The 14,667-nt window shown below is 45.6% G+C and overlaps 1 protein-coding gene across 1 annotated transcript; it reads left to right on the top strand.

Moving 5' to 3' along the window:
* The first annotated feature begins 73 nt into the window (after nucleotides 1-73).
* Nucleotides 74-9,872, top strand: LOC128298287 (protein tipE). The gene is made up of 2 exons (XM_053034032.1): nucleotides 74-849; nucleotides 9,803-9,872. Exons 1-2 carry the CDS (start codon nucleotides 74-76, stop codon nucleotides 9,870-9,872), a joined length of 846 nt encoding a protein of 281 aa, XP_052889992.1.
* Nucleotides 9,873-14,667: the final 4,795 nt, after the last annotated feature.

Genomic DNA, 14,667 nt, shown 5'->3' with positions numbered 1-14,667 from the left:
CAGCCCACATACCTGCACTCCCGACCCGTACCACCGTCCGACCCCGCCCGAACCCGTGTATGCCGGTGCGACCATGAGGAGCGATAGTTCGGAACTGCTGCTCGAGCAACAGGCCGAAGAGCTACGGAAGAAGAAGCTGCTCGAGCTAGCGGCGGCCAAGAAGGCGAAGAATGGGCCACCGCCGAAACGATCGCTGCGCGAAAATGCCTCCTTCTACACGACGTCCGGGCTTGCCTTCCTGTCGGTGACGGCCGGCGCCTCGCTGCTCTTTCTCGTGCCGCTGTACGTCGATCCCGCCATCTCGACGCTGGTCGGCGACTTTGTCGAGCGGCCGACGATGTGCGTGACGACGCGGCGCGAGGACATGACCGGGCTGTTCAACTGCTCGTGGAGCTCGTGCCGCGAGGGCTGCACCTCGGACGTGTTCAAGTGCACGCACATCTACGTGACGTTCATAGACGATCTGAACTTTACCTTCCCGTTCAACGCGACGCCGGCGGAACTGTTCAATCTGACCGACATCGAACGGTCGGAGGAAGCGATACTGCTGGTCAACATCAAGGGCTGTGGGTATCCGCCCACGGTCAAGTGCAAGAACTTCACCGACCTGTACGGGTTCGAGGGGGCCGTCTTTCCCTGCTACTACTCCAAACAGAACAAGACGGTCGTGATGACGGCGTACAACCGCGAGGACCAGGTCAACACGATCATCCACTTCTTCGTGGTGCCGTTCATCGTGACCGTCGTCTCGTCGGTGTTTCTCTGCATTATGCACTGTGATTGTAGGTGTAAGAAGGAGCGCCGGCGGCACCGCCATCGGCATCGTCGGCCTAGGATAGAGAATCTCAGGTAAGCAACCCTCCCCCCCTTCCCGGTACCGGTCGGACCCGGTCGGCGTACGGTGATTTGTCAACATTTTGTTTGTTACCGGCTGGAGTGAAATTTAATTAACGGCCCCGCAAATGTCAACCGTCTGTTGCCCGTACGCTTCAAAAGCGCTGTGCGTCACGCCACAGTTCACGGGCGCTTGTAGACGGTTTAATGCAATTTAGGTTGCCTGTGTGGCGAAAATTATTATTATTCATTGTAAACCATCAACACGCAGGGACATAGCACGGGCGCATACTCTGCGCTACGTCTATCTATGCCTCACCTCGTCTTGTTAGCATATTTGGACCTGGAAATGAAGTTTGTTTGAAGTATTGGATAAACCCCAGACAACAATCAGGCAAAAGTATTTCTGGTTTGTTGTCTTATTTTGTCTGACGAATGTAACCTTTCTTGAGGTTGTTCCTAATAAAAAGAACCAGGAAAGCCCACAAAACGGTCACTATTCGCAGGATTTGGTTTTGGTTGATGCTGAACCGATAAGATAGCTTTTTTATATTGGAGGATCATTTTTGAATACTGCAAAGAATTCCTGGAGGCATTTCTGGATTTCTTTAAAATTAAACTGGAGTTTGTTGAGGTGTAAGTCGTCCCAATTTGTAGGTCTTGTTTCTTAAAGCCAGAAATTTTTGGAAGTGTGCGTATTGAATCTTAGCACAGAATTCTCACTTCTAGACATCTACCTCTAGAGACAAACTAGAGATCAACAATTACAGAGATAATATGGTGTTGAATACCGCCTACAAGGTATTCTCTTTAATACTACAGCAATGAACATTCGTAGCAAAAATAGTGAAACTCTCAACGAGGATTCCAAAACTTGAAAATCAACCACTCGAACCTTGCGTTGCGATCATATCTGAACCTTGCTCCAGTTATTGAAGAAGATACGTTGCGTAGCAGCAACTCCACTTCTTCCATCTCTTAATTACCAGGACTCTGTTCCGATTCGTTTTTGAAATCTCGGCCAAGTTGTCCAGATTAGTAGGAATGATAATGACTAATATTACAAGCAAACGTAACTTAATGGATGGAACTCTCCGGGATCTTTACTATCACCAAGGATTTGTGCCCCAATTAGATGGACAAGCCTGTCTTTTCTTCAGTGCCAGCGAGACTTCGTGATGGAAGCTTCGGACATGCGTCTATGTCTTTGATTTTTTGGTAGATATCTTAGGTCTTAGGCAACTCTTATATAACGATCAGTCCATCGGAGCCCGGTGAGTCTAATCTCTTTAATGTTAGCAAGTTCTTTGTAGGATTCTTAAAACTTATATCATAATAGTGAATATAGTGGCTTCTCTAGCGGAAAAATCCTGCTTATATATTTATTTGTGATTATTTGCCGCACGAACGCGGTTAATTGGTTTTCCCCAACTTCGGACAGAGTCCATGTCTCAGAGGTGTATGCTGTTGCTGATTATCTCGGCTTATTCCGTCGCGATGGGTATTTTAAGTACAAACATTGCCTCTAAACTTAAATGACCGATTAGCAACCAGCAATGCTCAAGGCTATTGTCGCTGTTGACTTCTGGCCCAAATTCAAACCCATGACCTGGTTAAAAAATCCCGGTATTAGCTGCCTCTAAGTAGCGGTTTTCTTCCTCAGCTTCATTCCGGACAAGTACGTAATATAAGTACTTTTTTTGTTGTTAATTTTGCGACACTTCCGTAGCGTCCAGCTAACTGATTTAATTGCCGCATTAACTTACCATTTCGTTTGCGTGATGGATGTCCTTCTGTTGCCATATTGCACATTTTTGGCCATAAAAGAACCTGCAGCCGCTCTCCCTCTCTCTCCCTCTCTCTCTCTGTGTCTTCCCTTTCCCGCCATCATGCGCTTCCACGGTTTAAAATGTCACGTAGACGAAATTAAACAGGAAATAGTGTGGCTTCCTGCCGTTCTGTCGCATCCGCGAGCGCGTATTGCTGGTTGCTGGTGTATGCAGGCATTATGTCTTTACGGCTTCATTTCTTTTTGTTCGCTCTCTGATTCGACTACGTTAATCGTGTACCGCCACGGGAGGGGACACTGGGACAATTCCAAATGAGAGTGTGTGTTTTTATTTTGTCGCTCATCCGTTGCGGTACCGTTGGTTTGCAATTTATCGCAGTTCATTACGCTTCGAATGGAGGCACATTTCATGCACTGTGGAAACAATGAACGAATTTTATTGCTCCCGAAGGATCGCTGTAAGTGGGAAGTGTTGCGGCCGTGAAGCAGCTCATTTGTTTAATCTTTAATGTGGCCCAGCTGGAACGTTTCGGATGAACATTCTGTAACAAGGCAGTGAACGTGAAGGAAGGTGGAACAGGGCCGGTTTTTTTGTAGGCAGCGAGTTGTGCCACACGGTTGGTGTGTTTGAACTTTAGTAGCATTTTTGTATTAATCGGAGTGGAACGTGAATTTTCCACTTTTCCAATCATATGACGTTGCGTGAACTATGTGTGGCTGGGCGTTGTAATCGACACATTTGCACCTGACGTTTGCATGGCTAATGCCAATCCTTCTGCTCCTCAAACGATGGGCCTTTCGTTTTCAACTTTAACCTTTTGGGGCGCCATTCGAGTAACCTGGCTAGCGTTGGCTGGTTCCAATTACGCGATTGAAATCGGTTCGTTTATTAACTTGCCCGAGCGTTTGAATTAGGGGACCAAAAACGGAACGGAGCTCAAAGTTCAACGCCAACGCCCGTGCGTGAGTCCAATATACATTACCCCAAGTGGCGTGGAAAAGTTCAATCCTTTGCCGGGACAATGAGGTATGGCCTAACGACATGGTTGTATGGCCCTACATGTAGCTGGATTTTTGTATAATTTTTTATTCACGCCGTGCTGAACCCATCGGCCAAACGTTCGCTGTGTGGAATTAATTATTTTAAACTAGTTTCTCAAATGCTTTCGAGAGCAGTTGAGTGTGCGCTCCAGATCGGTTCGGCCTTGGCCGAAAAGTGCAACTGCACGAACTGCAGTACTGCAGTAAGCACATCCTGGAAGTCAACCTTCACGACGCCTCACGCTGGTGTAAGTAAGTGCTGCTGCCCACTACACACTCAGACACGTGATTAAACGTCGATTTTTCATCGATTACCTGCGAGAGAAGCACATGGACCTTCTTCTTATCGTGGAATGCTTCAACTGCAATGAAGAGCAGCAGCAGCAGCAGCAGCAGCAGCATGTGCAATCTACCTGCAGGTCGAGAGCTTTCACCTGCTGGCATGCTGCACTTGACCTTAGCGTGGGATGGGGAATGGTTCGTCCGTAAGCACACACTTCAGCATTTTTGTCATTTTCCAAGCGCCGGTTTCGATGGCCGAAGGTTCGCCCCCGGCTTGACAAACGCTCGATTGACAGCACCGCATACCGCGGCATGGGCACACGGGGAAAAATCGACCGCCAAACTCGATGGAACACACGGCGCTCCAAATGGTCGATGGAAAGTTTAATGCAAAGGTGGCGGCTCTGGGTGGGAATCGTGTTTGTTCGCCTGTTTTCGCTTCCGTGTTTCTTTTCTATTTCACCGGGTTCGGGATTTTTGTCGATGCTGTCGATGCTGTCGTGGACATTTAGTCCCCTAGTCCTGCCCCTGGGTTGGGGCGTTTGCTGTCGAAAAGTGGATGACAATCGCGTGACAGTTCCCTATAAACCGCCACCAAATGAACAGCCGGCCCATGCAATGCTGGCGGTTGGATTATTTGTTATTTCATTACGGTTAATAGGGCGGTGGCGGTGAGCACCACTCGGTCAGTGTGGTTTGGCACTGGCGTGGAAGGTTGTATTTCCACCCGTCGCCCGTCGGTGCGGAGGACACTTTGCCGTGCCGTGCGTTGAAACCACGGGCGTGTACGGTGTGCCCGAATCCAGACGTGGCCCACCAGTGGCCTTCACGTTCATTTCCGCTTCTGCTGCACACACTGGCAGCTCTCTCGCATCGTGCCACAGTGAATTGTGTGTCAGGTTTTTTATTTTCGTTCAACAACCCCCTGCACGCGCCCTTTCCCATCGTTGATGTTACCAGACTGGGTAGCCCCAAAATTTAGTGTTGTTTTGCTGTGGCCACAACGCTCTGCACCCTTCTCCCCTACCCACCCATCCCGGTGCCGTGCATAATGAGGGACCCGTTGAAGTGGTGCTTCCAAGAACTGAGATCATAATCCCTCCCCCCGCGTCATTTCTCGCAAATGCCGCACGACAAGGGCCTGAAGTGTGTGTGTGTGTTTTTTTTTCTCGTTGCGAAGCGTTCTTCTATGACCTTCGTACAATGGGATGGAGTTGTTCATTTTGTCACCTACCTGCAACCTGCAGCACTTCAACCTTCCCCGGTAATTATGGCACTGTGAAAACACGTGGGTATGAATAATGGAGCACTCACTACTCACTTGACCGGGTCATTGTAGCGAGGTACACACACCACACCACAACAGTGCTCCGGGACGCCGGCCGTTGCGGTAGGCCTCGTGCTGAAACATAATATTAATTTTGGTGGGAGCTTGCTGGGGAACGTAAATGATTGTGAGCGTCCCCTTCACCAGAAGTGGTAAAGTTTGATTCAAACCGTTGGCCCAAAGAGTGATACGGCATATCATTATAGGTAAACAAGCTTTAATGATGTCGATTCTTGTCCGCTCACGCGTATTGGCTCAGGTGCTGTAGATAGATAAGCGAACTGAAAATGAAACACGAACTAAAGGGCTCTGGTCTGAATCTGGCAAACAAAGATCTTCGCTGAGAGCATTGGGTCCAACATTTTGCTCCTCATTTTGTCATAAAAGTAGTAGGATGATTGAAAGTCTACAGTAAACATTGTATTTTGAACAAATTTTCTCCTGCAGTGGCCTCGTGGCATGATGCGCTGAGGTCGGAACAAACTTGTAATTCATTCGCCTTGGTGATTTCTGGAAGGATCCTTTGGATCACCTCTAGGATAAGGAACACCAACACCAAAAGTGTTGGAATTGGCACTGCTTGTTATTGTTGAATAGATCTCGTCAGTTATTGAGACTGCGACTTCGGACATTGGCGGATTTTTTTTCATCAGGAACTTCTAACTCCCTTTCTGGAAGGTAACTACTGGAGGCTGATGGAATTGGTCTCGTCTGACTGGTCCAAATACGACTAGAAACTATTGGCTAATAGCTCTGAACTTCAGCAAAAACCTGGAAATCACTTTGACTTTGATCCTCATGACTTTCTAATGCAGAAATTTGAGATCATCTAAGAACTGTCCCTCACTTTCCTTGGGGCATCACGATATAAAAGGCCCTAGATCCGTAGTGAGAGGTCCAAAGCAGAGAAATTGCAAAACTAAAGCGAATAAAGTTTTCTTGCTTAATATTTGCACTATCGGCAATAAAACGAAAACCCCAATAAAGGAAACATAAACAAAACGCTCTTTAGGCCCATTAGGCTGCTTACCAATCTGTTGATAGTCAGCTTCATTTTCTTGCAAATTTGAATTCTTTGCGAATGAAATGCTCCAAAACGTGCTAATGTTTCACTATCGCAACAGGAAGGAACAGCAACCATTATTCGGCCACACGTACGCGGCATTGTACGCAGCCAACACTTTCGGTGTAGTAAATGTCGCTCGGTAGCGCTTATGCAAGGCACGTATCGTAGGACAACAATCGCATGGACAGAGCACGAATCGCTTGAGTAATGGTCGAGATACATCAATTTATTGAGCAGCGCTTTAAAAAAGCACACATTTCTCCCCCCCTTTTACGTTTAATGCTGGGAAAGAGTTTGTACGCTACTAACCGGTAGCCAAATTGTTAAACATTGGGTGTAAAACGATAAAATATTAGCCTTTGTCGGATAGGGATAGGGAAGAGGGTTGCTGACTAGTGCTGACCCTTCCCCGAGGGGTAGAGGGGGTGTGTGTGTATGTGTAACCCGTCACGGTGAGGTAAGCAATTCCCTTTTTTGTTGCTTGTTCTCCTTCTATGCATTCCTCCACTGGTGAAATCTATTGCCATTCATTGGAATACTTTGAACGTGGTGAAGACTTCATTAGAAATTCTCTAGCAGTACGCCGAAATTGCCATTGCACTCTTTGTACAGGAATTGTAATCTCTGTATGCCTGTGTGAGGAAAAGAGATAGAGAGAGGAAAAATGAGAAAAGGAGAGTGAGAGGAAGTAAGGCGGGAATATAAGGCGGAAGAAACGATCCCGATGCTTATGCCGATGCTCATGTTCACGTAGTGGTTAGGAGTGCCTAGAAAGATGCTGCTATCACCTCTCATGATGTAGAGGATGATGATGATGATGATGATGAGAATGGTTCAATAACAGGCTCGTTCTTAAAAGCCTGCAAATAAGTTCCCTTGCCCTTTGCGTATGTACGGAAGCAAAAGTGCCCTCCTTTGAAAAGGAAAAAAAAACGAAAGCGAACGAAAGCATTATGGATGAGGTGAAAGATGAAGAAAAATAGGATGCAAATAAAGCGTACAGCAAATGGCGGAAAAGCGGACAGATAACGCGAGAAGGAAAGCGATACGTGGGTACGTGGAATGGGGGAGTGACACTCTCACACACACACAAAATCTGCTTGGACGACTACTGATAGACCTTCGTGTCCTTCGCATCCTTCCCCCCTCTTTACTACCTGGTGTTGGAGTGTTTGAAGGAAGACATTTGATAAGGTCCTTTTTGGGCGAAATTAATCTCTCGGAGCGTACACGCGGGAATGTGAGGCGTTAACGATGTTTAACGGTAAGGGTGATAAATTCGAGCATTTCGGTTGATGTCGGTTACTTTCTTCGTCCCATCATCTGCTGATGGCTGCATCGACAAATAGAACGAGTGTCCCAACAGGAACGTGTAGTGCGCCTTAAACGAGACCAAACGGAGCCAAGGGTTCGTTGTTTGACATATTTTCCATTTTTTATAATCGATTTATTTTGCATTTTTGACTTGAAAATTATGAACTTTATTTATAAAAATACGAGTTCTCTAGGTATTTATATTTTACCCAAAAAAACCAAGAGGAAAATGTTTGTTAATTGTTATAAAGAAAATGGAAAATGGAACTCTAAGAAAAAAGCTTAATAAGCTCACGCACACCTCGTTGCTGTCGATCCAATCAAGGCGTACCTTCAAACAAATAATGGAGCAAAAACATCAAAGCACCCGGTGAGATCCCACACAGGAAGTAGAAAACGCGGGGTGAAATTTATCGCACCGTAGCGAAATTGAGAGTGATGAGCAGAAACATAATTTTGAGTGCTGTAGCAATCAATAAACAGACAAAATAAACAAAATCACTCAAACAACAAAACACAATCCACCCTGTTGTTGGAAAACAACGGAAACGTCTGGAGAGAGAGAGAAAGAGAGAGAAAGTGTAAGAACGTTTTGATCCGACCCATCACTTAAGTAAAATGGTGTAGCTTTCAACGGGCACGAAGAAAAAAAAACCCACACACACACACTCGCCAAGTATCTATTTTGTTTTTCCGCCTTTTGTTTTTGGTTTGCGGAATGCAAAAGAAGACCAAAACAAAAATAACAATAATAAAACCAAACCCGCCAAAATGATTCATCCACGGAAGTACAGCATGAAACGCGTGTTCCACTTCCAGTCCAAATTTATGTAGCGAAGGACGAAATGTATTTCGCATCATTTGATGGGACAAATTTGCATTCCAAATGCAAAGCGAGCAGCGTTTGGTGGATGGTGGTGGATGGTGGTGGATGGTGCTCAGTCTTAACGGCCGTCTCGTGCTCCTGCAAACAGGCCCTTATAACTCGCCAAAGCGAGTAACAAAGAATCCGCGACGAATTTCTTTATTAAAAACATATTTTCATTGGCACGCTCGAAACGCAAACCCCAAAAAACAACTTATGAACAACTTCATTCGAACTGGGAGAGGGGGGATGGAAAAAAGGGTGGGGACAGAAAAGTAGGGGGAAGCGAAGGTACACGCTTTATAGTGTACTGCACGACATCTTCGGATTACGGAGCACCGGAACACATGGCTGAACTTGAAGCCGCTCTTTCTAGCCAAAACAAAGCCACAAAATAGAACTAAAAGTGGAACGCAAAACAGCCAAAGCCAGCACCCCGAAAACCCCCCCCCCCCACAGTCCGGAAAGCTTTCGGAGTGGAAATCATAAAACACGTGCCTCGTACGATTTAATGGCACATCGCATGCGAAGGGGCTATTTGGGCAGATTCACCGCGTCATCGCGATGTCGCGTGGAGTCGATTCGGTCGAACGGTCAGGATATCATCATTGGTGCAAATTGGAAGGTAACGAGCGTTTCAACGCTACGCGGACCTTTTTTCCCACTGCTCGCATGCAGGTTTTTTCGAGTTCCTCTTTTCTGCACTGTATGCACATCAAAGGGAAGGTTGCGATTCGACTTCATAAGCCTCCGATGACTTCCAAACTTTCTCGGAAAGGGAACTCAATGGCGATGGCTCAAGAAGCATTGGAATCTAAAGCTTTTAAGATACCCCTTGAAAGAAGATACCTTAAACCTGTACCATACAGTGCCAGTGGTGACATAATTCTGATTAGTATTTGTCAAAGTTTTTTGACACAACCTGCTCATCTGGAGGATCGGAGCTTAAAACAAATGACGGGAGAGGGCGCCACCAGCAAGGCAATAAAAAGGGCTGCATTGCGAGGATCGCGCCCTATTCATGTTGCAATCCAGAAAAGAAGAGTAATAAATTTTGAACGTCTCTAAGTATAACGAGGCTGTTAAAAATATACTTTTAAAAATCCGAATTTGCAACACCAGATACTCCTGAAGTCTCCAGCCTATATAAGAGGTATCGTATATCTAAATTTAGAACTTCAATCTCCGCCTCCGAGAAGGATCAACCTTTCAAATTGTTCTAATCGTTGCTTGTTAATATTCTCTCACCTTCTCTTTTGTGTTTCTGTTCTCCCCCCTTCGCAGTGATTCATCAATATCGACACGAGTGGACATGCTAACACCGGCGATCGAAGTGTACAAGCCACCACTCTGACACAAGGATGACACCCTCGAGAGCAACCTCGGCAACCCGTCGACCAGTAGCGACCTATGACGAGGTATCCTGCCGTGTCCGTCACCCTGCTACGACGTTCCACACCGTTCCCTCCGATCGCGCCACCGGCCCACCCGTCTGGCCGTTCTCACCATACTCGCCGGAACCGTCGTCACGCTCCCATCGCACGCGCCGGTATCAACGCTCACGCCGTGGTCGCTGCTGTCCCTGTGTCTGCTGGCCGGTTCCTGCCGGTTCGATCCTCATCGTACTCCCTCATTCGTATACGATCACACCGTCAACGGCAGTCGGCTGCCTGTTTGGCACGGAACTGCGCCACCGTACGGCTCATAGCGGCGGCTCTCCCCGTGTGGGTGCAACGGTCCCAACTGAATGGGACGGCCCAGGGTAGGTATGGTCAGGGTTTTGGGAGTGTTCTGCTTTAGTCAGGATCGTACAGCACAACGGAAGGATTGGCCAGGTTCGCTTGTGTATTTGATCAAACGTTGTTGTCGTTTTTTTGTTTGTCAAGCTAGGGAAGGACACAAATCATCGCTGGACGATGCTAGGGTAGTGGCCCACACCAAGCTGTACATAGTGGTTAAAACATTCGGGGACCGCCAGTTCCCGAGCCGAGGGTCCGTTGGGTGTTGTATCGTTGCCGCGTCCTCTCGCCCGCGTCCAGCCAAACAATCGAATGACGTTGAAAGCGTAGTAACGATAATAAATATCAACAACTCACAGCAGCTTGAGTACGTTCCACCCTGTCCGGTGCCCGCTCGACCGCTCGGATGGGGAGCTTTCCTTGGAATGTTTCTCCTCTTTTTTTGCGTACTCCGTGTAGTTCCGATAGGAAAGCGTGACCTTTTTTTCCTGCCTTCCCTTTATGGGTTGACCGATCACGAATAGCGCCTTTGTATCTTGGTCGCCCTAGAACCGCTAGAATCCCGGCCCGGAACATGTAGGGATCGTTCTCCTTAGGGCGTGTGAGTGAGTGTGTGTGTGTGTGTGTGTGTGTGTGTGTGTGTGTGTGTGTGACGAGCAAAAAATGGAAAGGTTTCGTTGCGAGAAGCGATGGATAGTTTGTTTGTTTGACCCACTTCACCGTGAAGCGAAGCTTTTGTAGTTCCTTGCTGTTGTTGGTTGGTTCTTCCATTTTCTTTATTCCTTTTGCTCCATCTTCGCGTTCACTTCCCACGTCCACGTCCAGGGATGTCGGACCATTTTCAGACCAGCCAACCCGTTCGGTGCGCCATATTGGACGGTGCCACTTTAGATAGGCTGATAAGTATCCGCAAACGGCCGCAAATCGTGCAGAGGCCGTATGGCAAACATCAACGCCGTTACAAAGTGAACAAATAGGGGCTAGTGCCGGAGTGCCGGATGGAACGGAGCGAACAGGAAGGAAAAGCGGCAACGAAACACCCCATTCGGTCAGTTTTGGTCGGGACGTGAACCGAAATTCGGACGTACATAAAAAGCGGGGAAAAAAATACACGCGGACACATCAACACTTATGCTTTCGGTCGACGAAGGTTTGCAAATTGTGCTGGAGATTATTTTTTTTCTTTTCTTTTCTTGCTTTTTTTTATTGTTGTTGTCGGAACACCTCCGGGCCATGAAGAAAAACACACACCTAACACTCCGTTCGAAATGCCTTTAAAGCCTGTATCGTTTGGGCAGCAGTCGTGCGATCAGCAAACGACCGCAACGTGAGCTAAGCAGCAGCCATTTGCAAGCTCGTTCCATAAAAGCAAAACGCATCACGCGCATCACGGGCAACGTGAAGTGACCAAAACGAAGCATGAGGGAAAAACAATACAAAAAAATGGGGAAAAATTCAGCAGTGTAGCAGTTTGATGTAGCTAGAATGGCCGTCATAAATGGCTAAACGGTGCAAATACGGTAAGAATGGTTCACAAAACCGGGCATCGACTTAGGGAGGCGCGTGTGGCGCGTGACAGAAGTAGAGGAAGAAAAAGCAAGCAACAAAACACGACAAGGAGTTAGCGAAACAATCTCTTTAGGGTGTCAAATTATTGCCGAACAAAATTCGTACCGAATCTAATATAAATACAAGCCCAAACAAACATGTAGCAGCGTACGCTAAAGTGGTAAAGTGGTAATACTAAATGCAACAGAAAACCCCCGGTCACACACAGCAATGAAACGCAAACGCAAATATGAAAGGCAGTTGTGGAAACAACGCTTTAGCCATGGTTTGGGAAAAGTGAAGCAAAGGAAAGGAAAGAGATAAAAAAACATCAAAAAACAAGTTATATAAACACGTAAGGGCGTCATTAGGGTGTTAGGACAGCGGGCGTAGCGTTTAAGTAAGTAAGCAAAATTAGCTAAGAGTGTAGTTATAATAGCAAGCAAAACAAAAGAACAAAAAACGGATATATTATAAGTAGGACGTATGGATGTGAATGTTTGCATGAAAAGCATGAAGGCATTGTTAAAAAGGTAGTAGGAAAGCAGGAAGAAATTTTGAAGGGAAACCCACGAAACGTTACTTTTTCATGAATCATAATTTTCTGTTTGGTGTTTCATATCTTATTGTTTTACCTAACAAAAATAGGAAGGTATATGTTAGGTTACACTTTGACAGATTATTATTAAGTTTACTTATTCTTTTTGTTGCTTCTTTGCTTTTATTGGTAAGCGTTCGTTACTAGCGTACGGAGTCTGCAGCACAAAAGGGACATTCTTCAGTTGAAGTAGATGCGGTTATTCTTAATCAATGCTCAATCTTCTACATTTATTAAAATGCTGCAACATTTCCAAGGCAATGATTCTCGTAATTCAAGGGGAGATTTAGAAGACAAAAAAACCCATCTTATATATTGGAAGAGAAGTGTTTTGATTTGACAGTTTATTCATTCATTTAAGAGCAGTACCGAGTGACCGCGAACTGAATTTGCAATAATTAAAAATTTTAAAATTACGAAATATTTTGAAAGCAAATACTTAAACCTTGGTACTTGTCGCAATGGATTTTGAATATCCCAATTTGGAAAAAAACAATTATTTCGCAAAAAACTTAGTCACTATTTTGCATTAGGATGTTACTTCGTTATAAATCTGCACTTTGATTTGAAATCTTTGAATTAATGAAATCTAAAAATTTCGTTAGAATACAATGACATGATTGTATATCTCCTCTTAGGACGATCGGAACTACACACAATGGAAATTCAATGCATTACATTTTCCTGCAAGTTAAACTGCTTGCTTTAGGTAATATGCGTCATTTTGAAAATAAAACGCAAAAAAACACACAATATAAGGCGTTCTTTCCAAACACTTTCCAGGAAACGATACGAACGTTCCTAACAGGGAGTGATCGATCGATATGTAAAGCCTAAGCCAGGAAGCTCTGCTTTTATTTGGTGAGGCCGATGAACCTTATCGGCATTAAAGATTCAACAGCTGAATCCATAACGAGCGTAAATTACCATTCTGACTGTTAATAACGTGATTTTTTTGTGTGTGTATCCAGCTCTTTTGTCGTTATATATCTTTCATCTAATTTCCCTGCCATTACACGCTGTGTTGTGGAATTGTTTAGTTATAGAGGAAGGGATACAGTTACTCAATATAATTGTTCGTCCTAAGACAAAGCGATTCCATTGTCGCCTCCTTTGTCATCAAATTGTATTTTTATATTTACAGCATCGAGTAACCGCTGAGAAACCTCTTTTATCAATCATTCAAAGCGTGAGTCTTTGCGGACCCGGTTGCTATGTAAACAAAAGCGAAGGCTTGAATGTTTGTCTCGTTTTCATGAAAGTGATTGGGCTTAATTTGTCAGCGGAATTGCTTCCGTGGTTGCTGCTTGCAGCGACATCAATTCGTACGACAACTCGTCGGGTGGTTTGATGATAAACAAGCTTTCATCGTCAGCGGAATACCGACGAATGGTTTGCTATGATTTTCTAAACAGATAATCACGGTAGCGCGCTCATCCATAATGATTGCCATCGAGAGGCCTTGATGTCGTTTGGGAAAGGGAGTGTGCGTAACCGGAAGGAGCAACAAGGTCGTTTTGTAGCTACCATTTTTCATTCATCATTTCGATTGGACCAGTACCGAATGATAGTCTTGCTGGATAGAAACCATCGCCCGAAGTTGACTGAGGCGTGAATGTTTACAATCGTAATGACATCTTTATTGCGGTTTAAAACGGTTTTCACTGTTTAGTTTATTTGGCTTGTTGTTGAGCCTGCTGCGTAAGTTGGACGTACAATGTATCAAATTCTTTCGGGTGCTCATTGCTCGTCTAAGTAACATCTGCTCCTTGCCAATACCAAACAGTTCGCGTGTGACTCGGCTATGTTGCGTTTGCAGAGAAATGTGAACAAAAACATATAAAAATACTTTTTTAATGGCTCCACAGAGAGTGCGCGTATGCTTTCGCCTTTTACGCGTCGAATGCCATGGCATGTGTCCGGCTTGTGTACGCAACGACTCGGTGAGTTTATTTGCCCCCCGAGAGAACGCACATCCTCGGTTATGCGACGGCCTGTCCGCCCGATTGTACTCGGCCCCGGGCCGAAATCGTTGTCATTTTAAATCAGTTTAAAAATAATTTTCAACTGTCACTTTGGGACGAACGATCAGCTCTTACGTAATCTGCTGCAGCCCCATAGACACGCCTTTTAAAGGTAGATGAATGTAACTGTTATGTTTTAATTGGTCTCCCGAGAAGCTACATCCCATCAACGTATCTTTCGTCCGACACTACTGAACCGGTGAGAAAAATGGCTGGATGGTGTAGCTATGACATAGTTCC

The sequence above is a fragment of the Anopheles moucheti genome, chromosome 2 (genome assembly GCF_943734755.1).
Source record: "Anopheles moucheti chromosome 2, idAnoMoucSN_F20_07, whole genome shotgun sequence".
Lineage (NCBI taxonomy): Eukaryota > Metazoa > Arthropoda > Insecta > Diptera > Culicidae > Anopheles > Anopheles moucheti.
This window is presented reverse-complemented; position numbering and strand designations above follow the sequence as displayed.